Source organism: Eleutherodactylus coqui, chromosome 2 (genome assembly GCF_035609145.1).
Source record: "Eleutherodactylus coqui strain aEleCoq1 chromosome 2, aEleCoq1.hap1, whole genome shotgun sequence".
In the NCBI taxonomy this organism is placed as follows: domain Eukaryota; kingdom Metazoa; phylum Chordata; class Amphibia; order Anura; family Eleutherodactylidae; genus Eleutherodactylus; species Eleutherodactylus coqui.
In genome coordinates, this window is record NC_089838.1 from 131,617,321 (window position 1) to 131,629,787 (window position 12,467).

At 41.8% G+C, this 12,467-nt stretch overlaps 1 protein-coding gene across 2 annotated transcripts in view; it reads right to left on the reverse strand.

Moving 5' to 3' along the window:
* Positions 1 to 6,291: 6,291 nt before the first annotated feature.
* NR2C1 (nuclear receptor subfamily 2 group C member 1) overlaps positions 6,292 to 12,467 on the reverse strand; it is a 28,736-nt gene continuing 22,560 nt past the window's right edge. For both annotated transcript variants that reach the window (XM_066591540.1, XM_066591539.1), the window contains exons 11-15: positions 12,220 to 12,341; positions 11,853 to 11,989; positions 10,258 to 10,395; positions 9,247 to 9,352; positions 6,292 to 7,134 (exon numbers count right to left, since the gene is read on the reverse strand). In XM_066591540.1, coding sequence (XP_066447637.1) covers positions 6,960 to 7,134; positions 9,247 to 9,352; positions 10,258 to 10,395; positions 11,853 to 11,989; positions 12,220 to 12,341 — 678 coding nt within the window. In that variant the 3' untranslated portion in view covers positions 6,292 to 6,959. The remainder of the gene's footprint in view (positions 7,135 to 9,246; positions 9,353 to 10,257; positions 10,396 to 11,852; positions 11,990 to 12,219; positions 12,342 to 12,467) is intronic.

Sequence of the window (12,467 nt, forward strand, 5' to 3'; positions counted from 1 at the left end):
TACAATGAATCTATATATACATACACACGAAGAGGGCCTACCTTTTGTGAATGTGATACATGGTTTTATATGAAAAAGTCAACATACCTGGAAATTTTAGACACTGGGGTACAAACTTTACACTTAGGAAAAGAGATGTAGTATCCAAGTGAATTTCATGGTCAGCTCAGAAATAAGTCGTGTGTGTACATATGGAGGGTTTAGTTGCAGACGTATCGTGTACACGCCACACTGAAACCCCCATCCATAATCAGTGGGAGAAAAATAAAAATTAGTGGAAGGCCACTTTCAGATAAGTGTAATACGGGCACTTTTTGTGCTGATATTCAAGAAAACCATCTCAGCCAGACTGCGGGTCTACTGAGCTGAACTCAGAAGCATACCTAAGATCTGTATGTAGCACTCTAGGCCATCTCCAGTGTGGAGATTTTCTGCTGTGTCTGCATATGGCCCCAAGTCTTGTTCAAAAAATAAAACCATATACCTCAACTGGATGTGAAGTTCCATTTAATAGATCAGTATTTTAAAAAAAGTGTGTTTAGCAGGCATTCCCAATATGTTCAGATTAATTTATCAGTAATTGTTTAGCGCTCCCCAAAAAGTACTTTTTTTCCTGAAACTGAGCCAAACTTGTCAAATAGCATAGCAGGCTGCACTATACAATACCTTTACATAAAGCAAATCACTGTATATACCGTGTTTTGTACACTTAACACATATGGTCCATATGTGCTATAAAACTCTTTGTTGGAACTGCCAGGAAAATGAGCAGAGACGTGTGCTAATGTGGCGATAGCATATCATCCATTGTAAGCAAATGGGGAATGTTAAGTGCAAGTAATAGAACATAAAAAATGGTTGTTTCTCAATGATTTTTAATCCATACACAGAATTAACAATAAAAGACAACAGAGGGTTATAAAATCTAAAGCAGTGCTCCCCAGGTAAATATACAATGATGTATAGGTTTAACATACCCGGTGTGTGGAGGTGACCGAAGGGATTGTCACCTCACCACCCCACCAATGATCCAAGTAGTTACACAATATTAGGCATTCCTGTTCCCCGGAACATTCGGCTGGAGTGCGCTTCAGTTTTTAGTCCAGACCAGAGATTGGATCACAGAATAGATATGCAAGGAGGAAAAAAAAAAAAGAACCACCAAGCCCTCAGGAAGCCCATAAATATAATAATGAATCAAAAGGATCTTTTTGTGACTCAGATGGTACTTAATTCGCTCTGGAGGAGGGAGGGGGCGACTATTGTTAAACTAGTTTAAACCCCCCCCCCCCCCTCCTCCTCTTCCAGACTGCGGTGTATATCGGATTCAGTATATTTTTCCAGGTCAACAAATTGAAGTTCCAAAAAAGCGAGTTGTTCTATAGATGACCTTTTAACAGCAAGATGTACATAGAAATATACATTAGAAATGCCTCTGCGTCCATCAAGGCGCCACTACTGTCATCTGCTAGAATTCAAATGTGATGCGACTTCCAGAGGCTGAAACGCATGGTTGACTTCTGGTTTCAGCTACCAAATGGTGTTTTCCGGCAGCAAAAAAACACACACTTAAGGCTGGCTGTCCACGGGTGAGGTGTCATTGCAAGAGCCGCGGCGATAAATCGCACGTGGAGCTTGCATGACACGCTTTCCATAGGGTAACTATGGAAAGCACAGCCTACTGCACACGTGCGGAAAATCATAGCGATTTTTCACTCGCATGATTAAAATCGAGGCATGCCGTGATTCTCCGCGGTGAGCCTATCATTAATATAGGCTCATCGCATAGACCTTTTGGTGCCCCCTCATCGTGGCGGAATATTGCTAGCGATATTCTGTAACGGCCGTAGACAGGTGGCTTAATTGAATTACTGGTGATAAACTGAAAAGGTATTTGTGTGATTAAAGCGACCCTCCAGGCCTAGACAAACAAAGATGGCCGCACCAGCTCCTCTGACTCCCTGATGCACACTGTACATTACTATGCATCATTAGTCTAAAATACTACACCTGCTTTAATTAACAAGTGCTGCACACGTGAGCCGTGCTGACCCATCAGATCAGCATGTAGGGTCTTAGACTACCAATAAGTACTAATACAGAGTGTGCACAGGTAGTCAGAGAAGTGGTGTAGCCATCTTTGTTTGTCCAGGCCACTTTATTGTTTGACAACTTTATAGTTTTAGCTTGAAAAAGGAGGTCTCTCTTTACTTTTCTCCAAAATGCATCATCTAGGGATACGTATATTTTTAGGTTTGTTCTGCTGTTAAAAGGTTACCTTTACTGGTCAAATTGGCCCTTTTGGAACTTCATTTTGGGAAACCACAAAAAGGCACCGAATCATATATACACCACCGTCTAGCAAGAGATAAACTGCCTTACGCTCCCTGTCCACGGCCGAGGTGGAATATCGCTAGCGATATTCCGCCGCGGGGAGCACTGACAGGTCTACGCGATGAGCCTATCTAATAGATAGACTTACTGTGGAGAATCGCGGCAAGTCTCAGCATGATCTCGCTATGATTCTCGGCTCATGGACGCCGATGCTGCGCTTTCTATAGCAACCCTATGTAAAAGCTTTACAGAGCGTGATCCGCGGACGATTTATCGCAAGCAGGCAGCTTTAGCAACAGTACCCCCCCCCCCCCAGAGTGAGGCAAGTACCATCTGATCTACCAAAGATCTTTTTTCACTCATCATTGTCTCTCAAGAGTACACAACTCTTTTTTCCCCTCCTTAATCAATACAAAGATATTGCTACTTGGTGATTACTTAAAATTTGTATGAGGGCCCATTTACATTAACAGTTTTTTTGCAGCTGAATTTCTTTATATAATGTAACATTAACTGTATAAAGAATGTTAATAAATTAGTGAATTTTGCTGGAAACCAATATTATATAGCCAGTGTGAACCCAGTGTAGCTCGGACGTCCACTGCAACTCATGGCTATATACCGTGCAGATTCTGATGCCCAAGCGCCAGGATAATCAAATGTGTACGATTCAGGGAGACCGTTCGACACAAAATGCACATCTACCAAGATTGACTGATTGATATCTTCTCTTACGTTCGATAGAACTCTGCAACGCACATCTGACTGTAGAGGAGGACTAATTCAATGGTTGCTGAAGCCAAGTTCATGTAAGTGTTTAAAGACCAGTGGATGAGGTGGAGGACGAAATAGGTTATCAAGGTACTATATTTGGCAGATTTGTATGGGCACAGTTATGTGGCTTTCACAAATTTTGTTTACTGGACATAATGGAATTGGTAATAGATGTGGATGTTCTTACCGTACTACCCCCACTGTATGGTTATTGCATTGTGGGATATGTACACACTGGCATCACTCACAGTCCGTGCGAGGGCCCCAGTGTGGATACATTCTGCTATACTACAATCTGGAACAATTCAGGGAAAACACTGGCAAAAGTAACTGGGGGTACTCAAAGTCTTGTCTTCAGACTATAACCAGAGAGGCTTTTGAACATGTGACCAAGGTAACAACAGTTTGTAGATAAGAAAACATTTCTGTGGCATTGGTCCGGGACGGCAGCTAACTATTAATGTGTATGCCAAAGGACAGTTAGCTAGTCTACACGGTTCTATAGTAAAACTCTCGAACAGCGTCTTTTTAAAGGTATTTTCCAAGCCAGGTTTGTATTTCATAAATGTGCATTCTTTGTGAATGAACGATCATGAGTGATGCAGAGGTTTCCGTTGTTTCTACTGCTAGTCCCTAAAGTTCAGCTTCAATAAGATCAAAAAGGACACATCCACTCAAAAAAAAACCAAATTTTTTCTATTAAAAGGAACCCATCAGTAGTTTCACGCTGCCCAAAGCCCTTTTACTCAAGTAACGTCCTCATGAATGCAGCCATTTAATATATCTGTGTTGTACAGCCCTAATACAATGCCCATAGCCAGCTATAGGCCCAAATTGCATCTACATGTTCAAACAATACTCCATTCTGGGCACACAACTTTGCCATCCGCGTGCATGAAGACAGCATAATATCCAGTCTGCTGGGTGGTTTCAGGGAAAGGATTGCCCAGTTATGTGCAACAAATAGAGGTTTCTTGGGAAAGAATTCCCTGCTTTGTTGTTATAGGATCCAGTCGTGTTCTTGCCATGACATATACATCTCCTGTACACCTGAATGTGGCCTTACAATTGTATTGCAATTTCTGGATTTAAATCTTTGCTCATACTGAGCAGTCTAATTAATGATTGACAGCTATCACTATGGGCGCACATTCATATGGGAAAAGCTGTCAGATCATTAATGAGATGGGAATTTGTCAGTTCCTCTAAGCTACCTGTGCTGCGGTTAGCAAGGTATAGTGACAGACATACAAATTTTAAGTCTAGCACTTATATTGATTGAATTAATGGTCATGCAAAGCTTATTTTTGACACTTTGTAGGGCTGGACCCAAGATATGTCTAATGAAGCTCATGCATATTCATATAAGCACACTGCCCCACCCCCTACTCCTCAACCCAGATGCTGATTGGCAGATTTCTTCCTGTGCACTGTAGTCCAGAATCAGCATCTGATGGGAGGACGACGATGGGGCAGTGTGCATATATGACCATGCAGGAGCTTAATTTGACTCATCCCCGTTCCAGACCTGCAAAGTTTGTTTCAAAAGTAAGAATGCAAAAGCACTAAACCAACCAGTATTAGTGACAATCAGTGCTGAAATCAGTGTGTGTCACTACACTGTGCTGTCCACAGCCAGGGCACTTACAGGACCTGAAAGGTTCCCTTTAAACCAAACCTGTCATGTTGAGCAAGCTGCCCTACTTAAAAGCAGCCAATTATAGTGCAAGATGAGCTGAGGAACTTGCAAGATTCACTAGGACTTGTCATGATTTAAATAGCTCACTCTGGGCTTAGGAGTCTAGTAGGCGGGCCTACTCAGTGAGCGACAGCCAATCCTCAGTAAGCGTGCAAACAGATGGTTGTCAATCACAGAGTAGGACCGCCCCCTAGACCAGTGAACTGATGTTTCAATCAATAACTAACGAGTTATCCTGACTTTTTTTTTTAAACTATAACTATAGTATATATATATATATATATATATATATATATATATATATATATATATATATATATATATATATATATATATATATATATATCAGTCCCTCCTATTCTATAACATTCTGATAAGACTGCATGTTGAGTGGTTATGTCAGATCTCCTAGGCCCCTCTATAAAGAGCATCATAAGAGAGAAGGGTGCGAACATGAGCTCACAGAGATAAAACGTTTTATGTCATTTGCTATTTTCATGTAAATAGCTGTATATGCTTCAGGGATAAGCGGTTTTCCCTGATCACACACAATGGATGACCTCAAAGGAGGAAAGCACTCAACCAGCCTCTGGTCAGGGAAGACAGGACTTGCATCCAGGGACATCCTGGCAGCATTTTAACCCTCTCCAATCCACTGTCTGACGTCTTAAGACGTTATGATTTAAAGGGGTTGTTATGCGATTAGACGCTGAAATTAGACGGCACCATGGCGACGGGGACGTCAGCAACAGAACAGGTAAGTGAATAACTTCTGTATGGCTCATATTTAATGCACGATGTATATTACAAAGTGCATTAATATGGCCATACAGAAGTGCATAACCCCACTTGCTGCCGCGGGACAACCCCTTTAAGGCTGTACAGCTCCGATGTTGGAAGACGTCCGTCGGGGTTCTCTTACTGTATATTGCCAGCCTCTCTGCTGTCGGAGACTATCCAACGTCTCACCTCATGCAGTACTGGCCTTAGTACAAAAGAGTAAGCTCCCTAGGAAAACCAGGATACAAATTGGATTGGAAAGGGTTAAGGGCTTCTTGGATGGAAATACGAAATGAAGCGATAGAAAACTAAGTCCCCAAGTCCAGCATCCTCACCAATATCTTATATGCTGCCCTGAGACAGAGTAGCCATGAAGACCAGACCGCTGTTAGGCTTTTGGCATACAGTAAAAGTAACCTCCAGAAATAATACCTTAGTAGAGTTTATGGGATATTACGAAAACACAATTAACCAATGACTGCGAAAAAGACCAGGCATTATTAACGTTACGCATTCTTTAGAGCTTCAGGCAACTTGAAAAAGATTTTAACAATAGCAGCTGCAAATTGCCACCATCAATGTGGTAAATTATGTTTTTTTTCCCCCATTTCATTGCCAAAACATACAGTAGTCTGTAACAAGTCCCCAAGGAATAAAGTGTCTCTTATTCAGAAACCTGCTGCTTACATTCACAATTCAAATGGTTTGAGAGTATTAACAAATGAATTTAATCCTTCAATATATTACAGTTTGAGCCTTGCCCTCGTGTACAACTAATATCAATAGCTAAATAAAATAAGGAAATGCATTTTTACTCCATGCAGGAACAAGGAGGAATCTTTGAAATGCAGGTTATTTCTTCTAAGTTAGTACTGTCATTCTTTGAGAATACGAACAAGAGTTTCAATTAAGTTAAAAAGCTTCTAGCTAAGAATATCCAAACCGTTTAATTGTATAAAATAAGCTTATGTCTCTTGCAAACCTGCTGCGACAGCTCAGTAAGCACCCAGGCAAGGCACGCAACACCAGACCGCAATATAAACCTCATTTCCTTTGAACAAGTTATATTGCGGTGTACCATGACCTGATACTTTGGGGGAGGGTAAAAGCACTGCTTTCAGTAGATCTGTCTAGGTTGGCATAGGCCATTCATGACAATATAAACTTATCTATATTATATATATATATTTATATTTGTTACTATATACACCGTGCCAAAAAAAAGGCACAATTAGCCTATAGACAGAAAAGACAAAAGATACTTGGAAGATATTTAAAGCAAAGTTTTTACACATACTTCAATATCTTGTGCATCTTCTTTCTAAAAGTTAATAAACAAAAGGTTTTCCAAGTCCCGGTTCTCATACATATGCTATACAGTGACTCCAATAATCTGACTGCTGTAGTCAGTGCTTTCCATACGTAAAATGTATGGAATAATACTATCGATTTGCACGTTTCCAATTAGGCCTGCGAAGAACAGCTCCTCCATAACTGCAGCACTCATAAGTCTCAGGGCTGGCAAACGCAGTAAGAGCCGAGATAGCCTGAGAATAGAAAAGACAGTTGAGCTGTGTCCAAAAAACAACATATACATTTAGACACTAATCAGTCATAACATTAACCCCTTCCCACTCCAGGACGTACATTTACGTCCTGGAGCGTTGGGGTATGTATGCAGAGAGGTCGCGGGGTGACCCCTCTGCATACAGCGCAGGCGTCAGCTGTTCACTACAGCTGACACCCGCGGGCAATAGTCGCGATTGTCCGTTTGGCGGATCGCGGCTATTAACCCTTAAAATGCTGCTGTCAATTCTGACAGCGGCATTTAAAGCCCCCGTTCGGGGGTCCCGTACGCCCCCCCCCCCCCCCTGCAGTGAGATAGGGGGAGCCGTGCAGGTGTCACGGCTGCTGGGGGCCTTCTGAAAGGCCCCAGGGCTGCCTTGAGAGACTGCCTATCAAGCCATTACTGTGGGGTGGCTTGATAGGCTGCCTGTCAGAATGCAGTATGACGTAATGCTGCAGCATTACGTCATACTGCAGGAGCGATCAAAGTATCGCATATTGTAATCCCCCAGGGGACTTAAGAGTGAAAAAAAGAGCAATATAGTTTTTTTAATTGTAGAAAAAAAAAAGTTTAACTCACCCCCCTTTTGCCATATCTATAATTAAAAAGGCTAAATAATAAAATAAAAATACATATTTGGTATCACCGCTTCCATAAACGTCCGAACTATCAAAGTAGCACATTATTTACCCCGCACGGTGAACGTCATCCGAAAGAAAAAAAGAACGCCAGAAATGCACTTTGTTACCCTGTCTACCAGAAAAAAAAACCAATAAAAAGCGATCAGAAAGTCGTACGTATTCCATACTAATTCGGAATACGAAAACTACGGGACATTCCGCAAAAAAAATGAGCCATTGCTGAACTACGTCGATGGAAAAATAAAAAAGTTATTGCGCGCACAAGATGACCGCAGAAAAAATTTAAAAAAAAAGTAGTATAGTAAAAAAAAAAAACAACCTATACAAGTCTGGTATCGCAGCAATCGTACCGACCCATAGAATAAAGTTATCATGTCGCTTTTGCTGCAGTTTGTGCGACGTAGAAACAAGATCCACTGAAAGATGGCGAAATGTCGGGTTTTTCTTCATTTTACTCCACTTAGAATTTTTAAAAAGTTTTTCAGTGCATTATATGGTACATTAAATGGTACCATTGAAAAATACAACTCGTCCCGCAAAAAACAAGCCCTCATACAGCGACGTCGATGGATAAATAAGGGAGTTATGATTTTTTTTTAAGGGGGGAGGAATAGAAAAAAAAGGTCCGCGTCATGAAGGGGTTAAGACCATTTGACCACCCGTCAAAACATGAACTCCACAAGACCCTTAATGGTGTTTTTTGTTATCTGGCACAAAAATATTTGTAGCAGATCTTTTACATCCTGAAGGTTGCAAGGTGAGGTCTATATGGATTGGACTAGGTTTTCCAGCACATCTCACAGATGCTCGACCCGATTGGGATCTGGGGAATTTGGAGGGAGGACAAGTCATCACCTTGAGTTCTTTGATATGTTCCTAATACCGTTCTTGAACAATTTTTGCAATGTGACAGGGTGCATTATCCTGCTGAGAGAACACTACCATTAGGCTGCCCTTACATTTGTTTCAAACGCTGCGCTAATTGTGATACAACGCTGCCATTCATTTCAATGGGGCTTCGCAGACTACCGCTCAAACGCAGTCTGCTCTATTTTCGCACGTTTTAACACACTGCATCACCCATCACAATGATGGGGTACATTAAAAAATGCTGTCATACGCTGCAAAATGCGTAAAAAAAATGCAGCGGTTACGGATGCGGGGTTTTGCGAATGCATACTGTAATAAAGGAGTGCAATTGGCCTGCAACAATGTTGTCAGGAGGCACATGTCAAAGTGACATTCACATGAATGCCAGAACGCCATGTTTTCTAGCAGAACATTGCTGAGCTCATCACACTGCTTTCATCAGCTTGCCTTCTTTCCACAGGGCTCCCAAATATATCCCACCCCCTTGACTAGTGCCTTAGTCATTAGATAAGCAATGTTATTCACGTCACCTGTTAGTGGTTTAAATGTTATGGCATATATACAGTTTAAACACATCTCACCGGTAAGTATCATCTGGATATGTTTTGGTAACATAGTCTTGGAATTCCATATAGGCTTTTTCTTGGAGTTTTTCAATGTTAGGTGCATTTTCCAGTCCAGGGTGATCTGTAAATATATTTAATGTACAATTTAAGACAATAGTTTGCAGTAATGAAAAGTCATGTCAGACTCGCAGGGGTCAGGAAGTGGACATCTAAAGACTGGTTTAGGTCCTCACACTGAGGAGTGGGTTATAACCAGTGAAAGTCATTTTGGGACCAATACAAAAGTCCTGCAGGGTTAAAGCCACAAGTTTTTTGGCAGGGGGAGGATATTTGGGGTAATATTTTAACCTTCAATCGAAAGAGTGAAACCTGCTATGTATCCACGTGAAATTTCATACAAAATGGTAAGGATTCTCACCCAAGTTTGCCAGGTGGGAATGTACCCTAAAAAGGTTAGTTTTCATTATTTGAGTCAAGTTAGGCTTTAGGGCTTATTCAGACGACCGTATATCGGCCGGGTATTGACGCCGGCCGATATACGGCGTCCCTCTCTGCAGGGGAGGAGGCTGGAAGAGCTGGGAGCAGTGCTCTGAGCTCCCGCCCCCTCTCTTCCTCATCTCCGCCCCTCTGCACTATTTGCAATGAGGGGAGCCCGGACGGGGACAGAACTTAGCCCCGCCCCCACCCCCTCTCATTGCAAATAGTGCAGGAGGGTGGGGAGGAGGCAGAGAGGGGGCGGGAGCTCAGAGCACTGCTCCTGGCTCTTCCAGCCTCCTCCCCCTGCAGAGAGAGACGCCGTATATCGGCTGGTGTGAATACCCGGCCGATATACGGTCGTCTGAATAAGCCCTTAGAGCAGGACCTGCATAATATGTGAAAAATGTGTACTTCTCCATACAAATTCATAGGCACAGTGTCAGCTCATAAAAAAAACACCAAAGAGATAGTTACAGAATGCTTAAATACTGACAATTCTTGACAAGAGAACTCTTTATGTAAGAAAACTAAAAGGCTAAAGTCACATACCTGGACTAAATAGGACAATTGCTTTCAGGTAGGCATACTCGTAACCATCAAGTCCAAGTTTAACCATACTATTGCAGAAGTCTTGAAGTTTAAAGATGTGGTCCATCACCAACTTTAATTTGTCTCCAGAAAGTTTATCTGCGAGAAGAGATTACATGGTCTTGAAATCATTGTTCTGTTTGCTGTATGCTGCCACTAACAGAACAACTCACCAAGTTACACAGAAAATAGTTATGGGGAAATAGAAAGAACAGACACGCAAAAACAAATTGGTATGAATGTAATGGTGTGCGTCATGCTTTTTGTCCTGTATTTGTTTGACCTAGGGCACCTTACCTTCCTTCTTACATAAAAACCTATTTAAAAAATTTGACTTTCTGAATGGGTGCGACTACAAAAGTTGTAACTCCCCAAACCAATGACCCAATGACGTAATCTTATAGTTATAATGCATTGAAACGCCATTAATGCGTTCCAAAGGGTAAACTAACTACAAGTAGAAAAAATAAAAATATAAAAATCAATACTCACCTCCCGCCGGCATTCTGCTATGATCTGCGGTGCTGCCGCAGGCTGTCACTCCCTCCTCCACGCGGCAGAGCATTACTTTCTGGATGTGGGGCTTAAATGCCCCGTCTCCAGTAAGCTAATGCCCCGATTGGTTAATTTAGCGCAGCGTCAGCCAATGAAAGCCGGCACTACGTTAACCAATCACAGCCATTCAATGAGGTCATTGGATGGCTGTGATTGGTTAACCCAGCGTCGGCTTTCATTGGCTAACTCTGTGCTGAGTTAACCAATCAGAGCATCAGCTTGCTGGAGGCGGGGCATTCAAGCCCTGCATCCAAAAGGCAATGCTCTGTCAGCGTGGAGGAGGGAGTGACAGCCTGCAGCAGCACCGCAGACCAATCAGGAGGATGGCACGCCGGCGATAGGCGAGCATAGACTTCCACTCTGAGCCTCAGCTTGCGAGTTTTTTGACTTGCAAGCAGGCTCGTACCCAGAGTTTTGCTCGTAAATCACAGCAAAAATTCGGGAGAGAGCCTGCTCACCAGTCAAAAAACTCGCAAGCTGAGGCACTCGTAACCACTGTAGTTTTGATCCATGCCTTTATACAGATACCGACAGCAGTCTGTGTGTTAAATAGCAAACAGAAAAAAATCCCTCTTCCTACGCATGAGAAAACAAAGCTACCAGTCACTGTGCACTGCGAAGATACTGTATGTTTAATATCCAAATGCAATGATAAAGAAAATATAGATTTCATTAATAATTAAATGACTTTATATAGGGAGTCCAAGACATACGTTTTCCCGTATATGGTCTACAAACTGGCTTCAAAATTGCCTCGGACATGTCCTACAAGGCCTCATGCTTGCCATAATAAAAACGTCCTTCATCTTCTCTTAATTCAAATAATTCTTTAACCTTACAAGTGTTCGTTCCTTCCTCCCACATATGCAATTTGGAAATTCTGTATTTGGCTATTGTATGGCTGTGGTGAAACATATGACTCCTTTCAAGCACAAAATGAAATGTCTACAGAGAGGAAACAGAAATGATGTTTTATTATAACAGAACGGGAAGGATCTTACCATGCTGCATGCCGTGCAGGTGATTAACAAACGCTGTTAGTATAGTCGACACATTCATCACTTGGGAACACTGAGCAAGACCAAGCGAGAACAGTTCATTCCAGCAAGCTTTCACTAGAGAGATGCTGACCTCTTGCCTGATAAGAAAAACATTATGAAGTGAGCACAGAACGTCTAATTCATATAAAGGGCACAATATTTTAGGACGTAAATAAACACTTATTTTACAATATATCTTCCAGATGTAACCATTAAACAGTCATTTGTAAACAACTATTCTTGCCATTACTTCTGGCACCCGTCTCCTTACAGGAAAAAATGTCACTCAAATCTATTTATGATGTTTTCTCTGAAATTTCACACTCACCCAAGAGCTTGGAAGGAGGGAATGGAGCGGGCCCAGTGCATGGAGAGGAATAACAGCCGTGATGCCGATTCACAAATATAGTGCACGTTCAAGTATTCAGGCATTGGGGAAGGCATTGTGAGCTGGAAAGAAATGTATGTATATGTAAAAAAAGGAATGGAAGGAGAAATAAATGAAAGGTGCAAAAATGTTCACTAATTCCTGTACTTCCTTTCATTAATTTCAATATTTGTAGAGAAAATATTTCC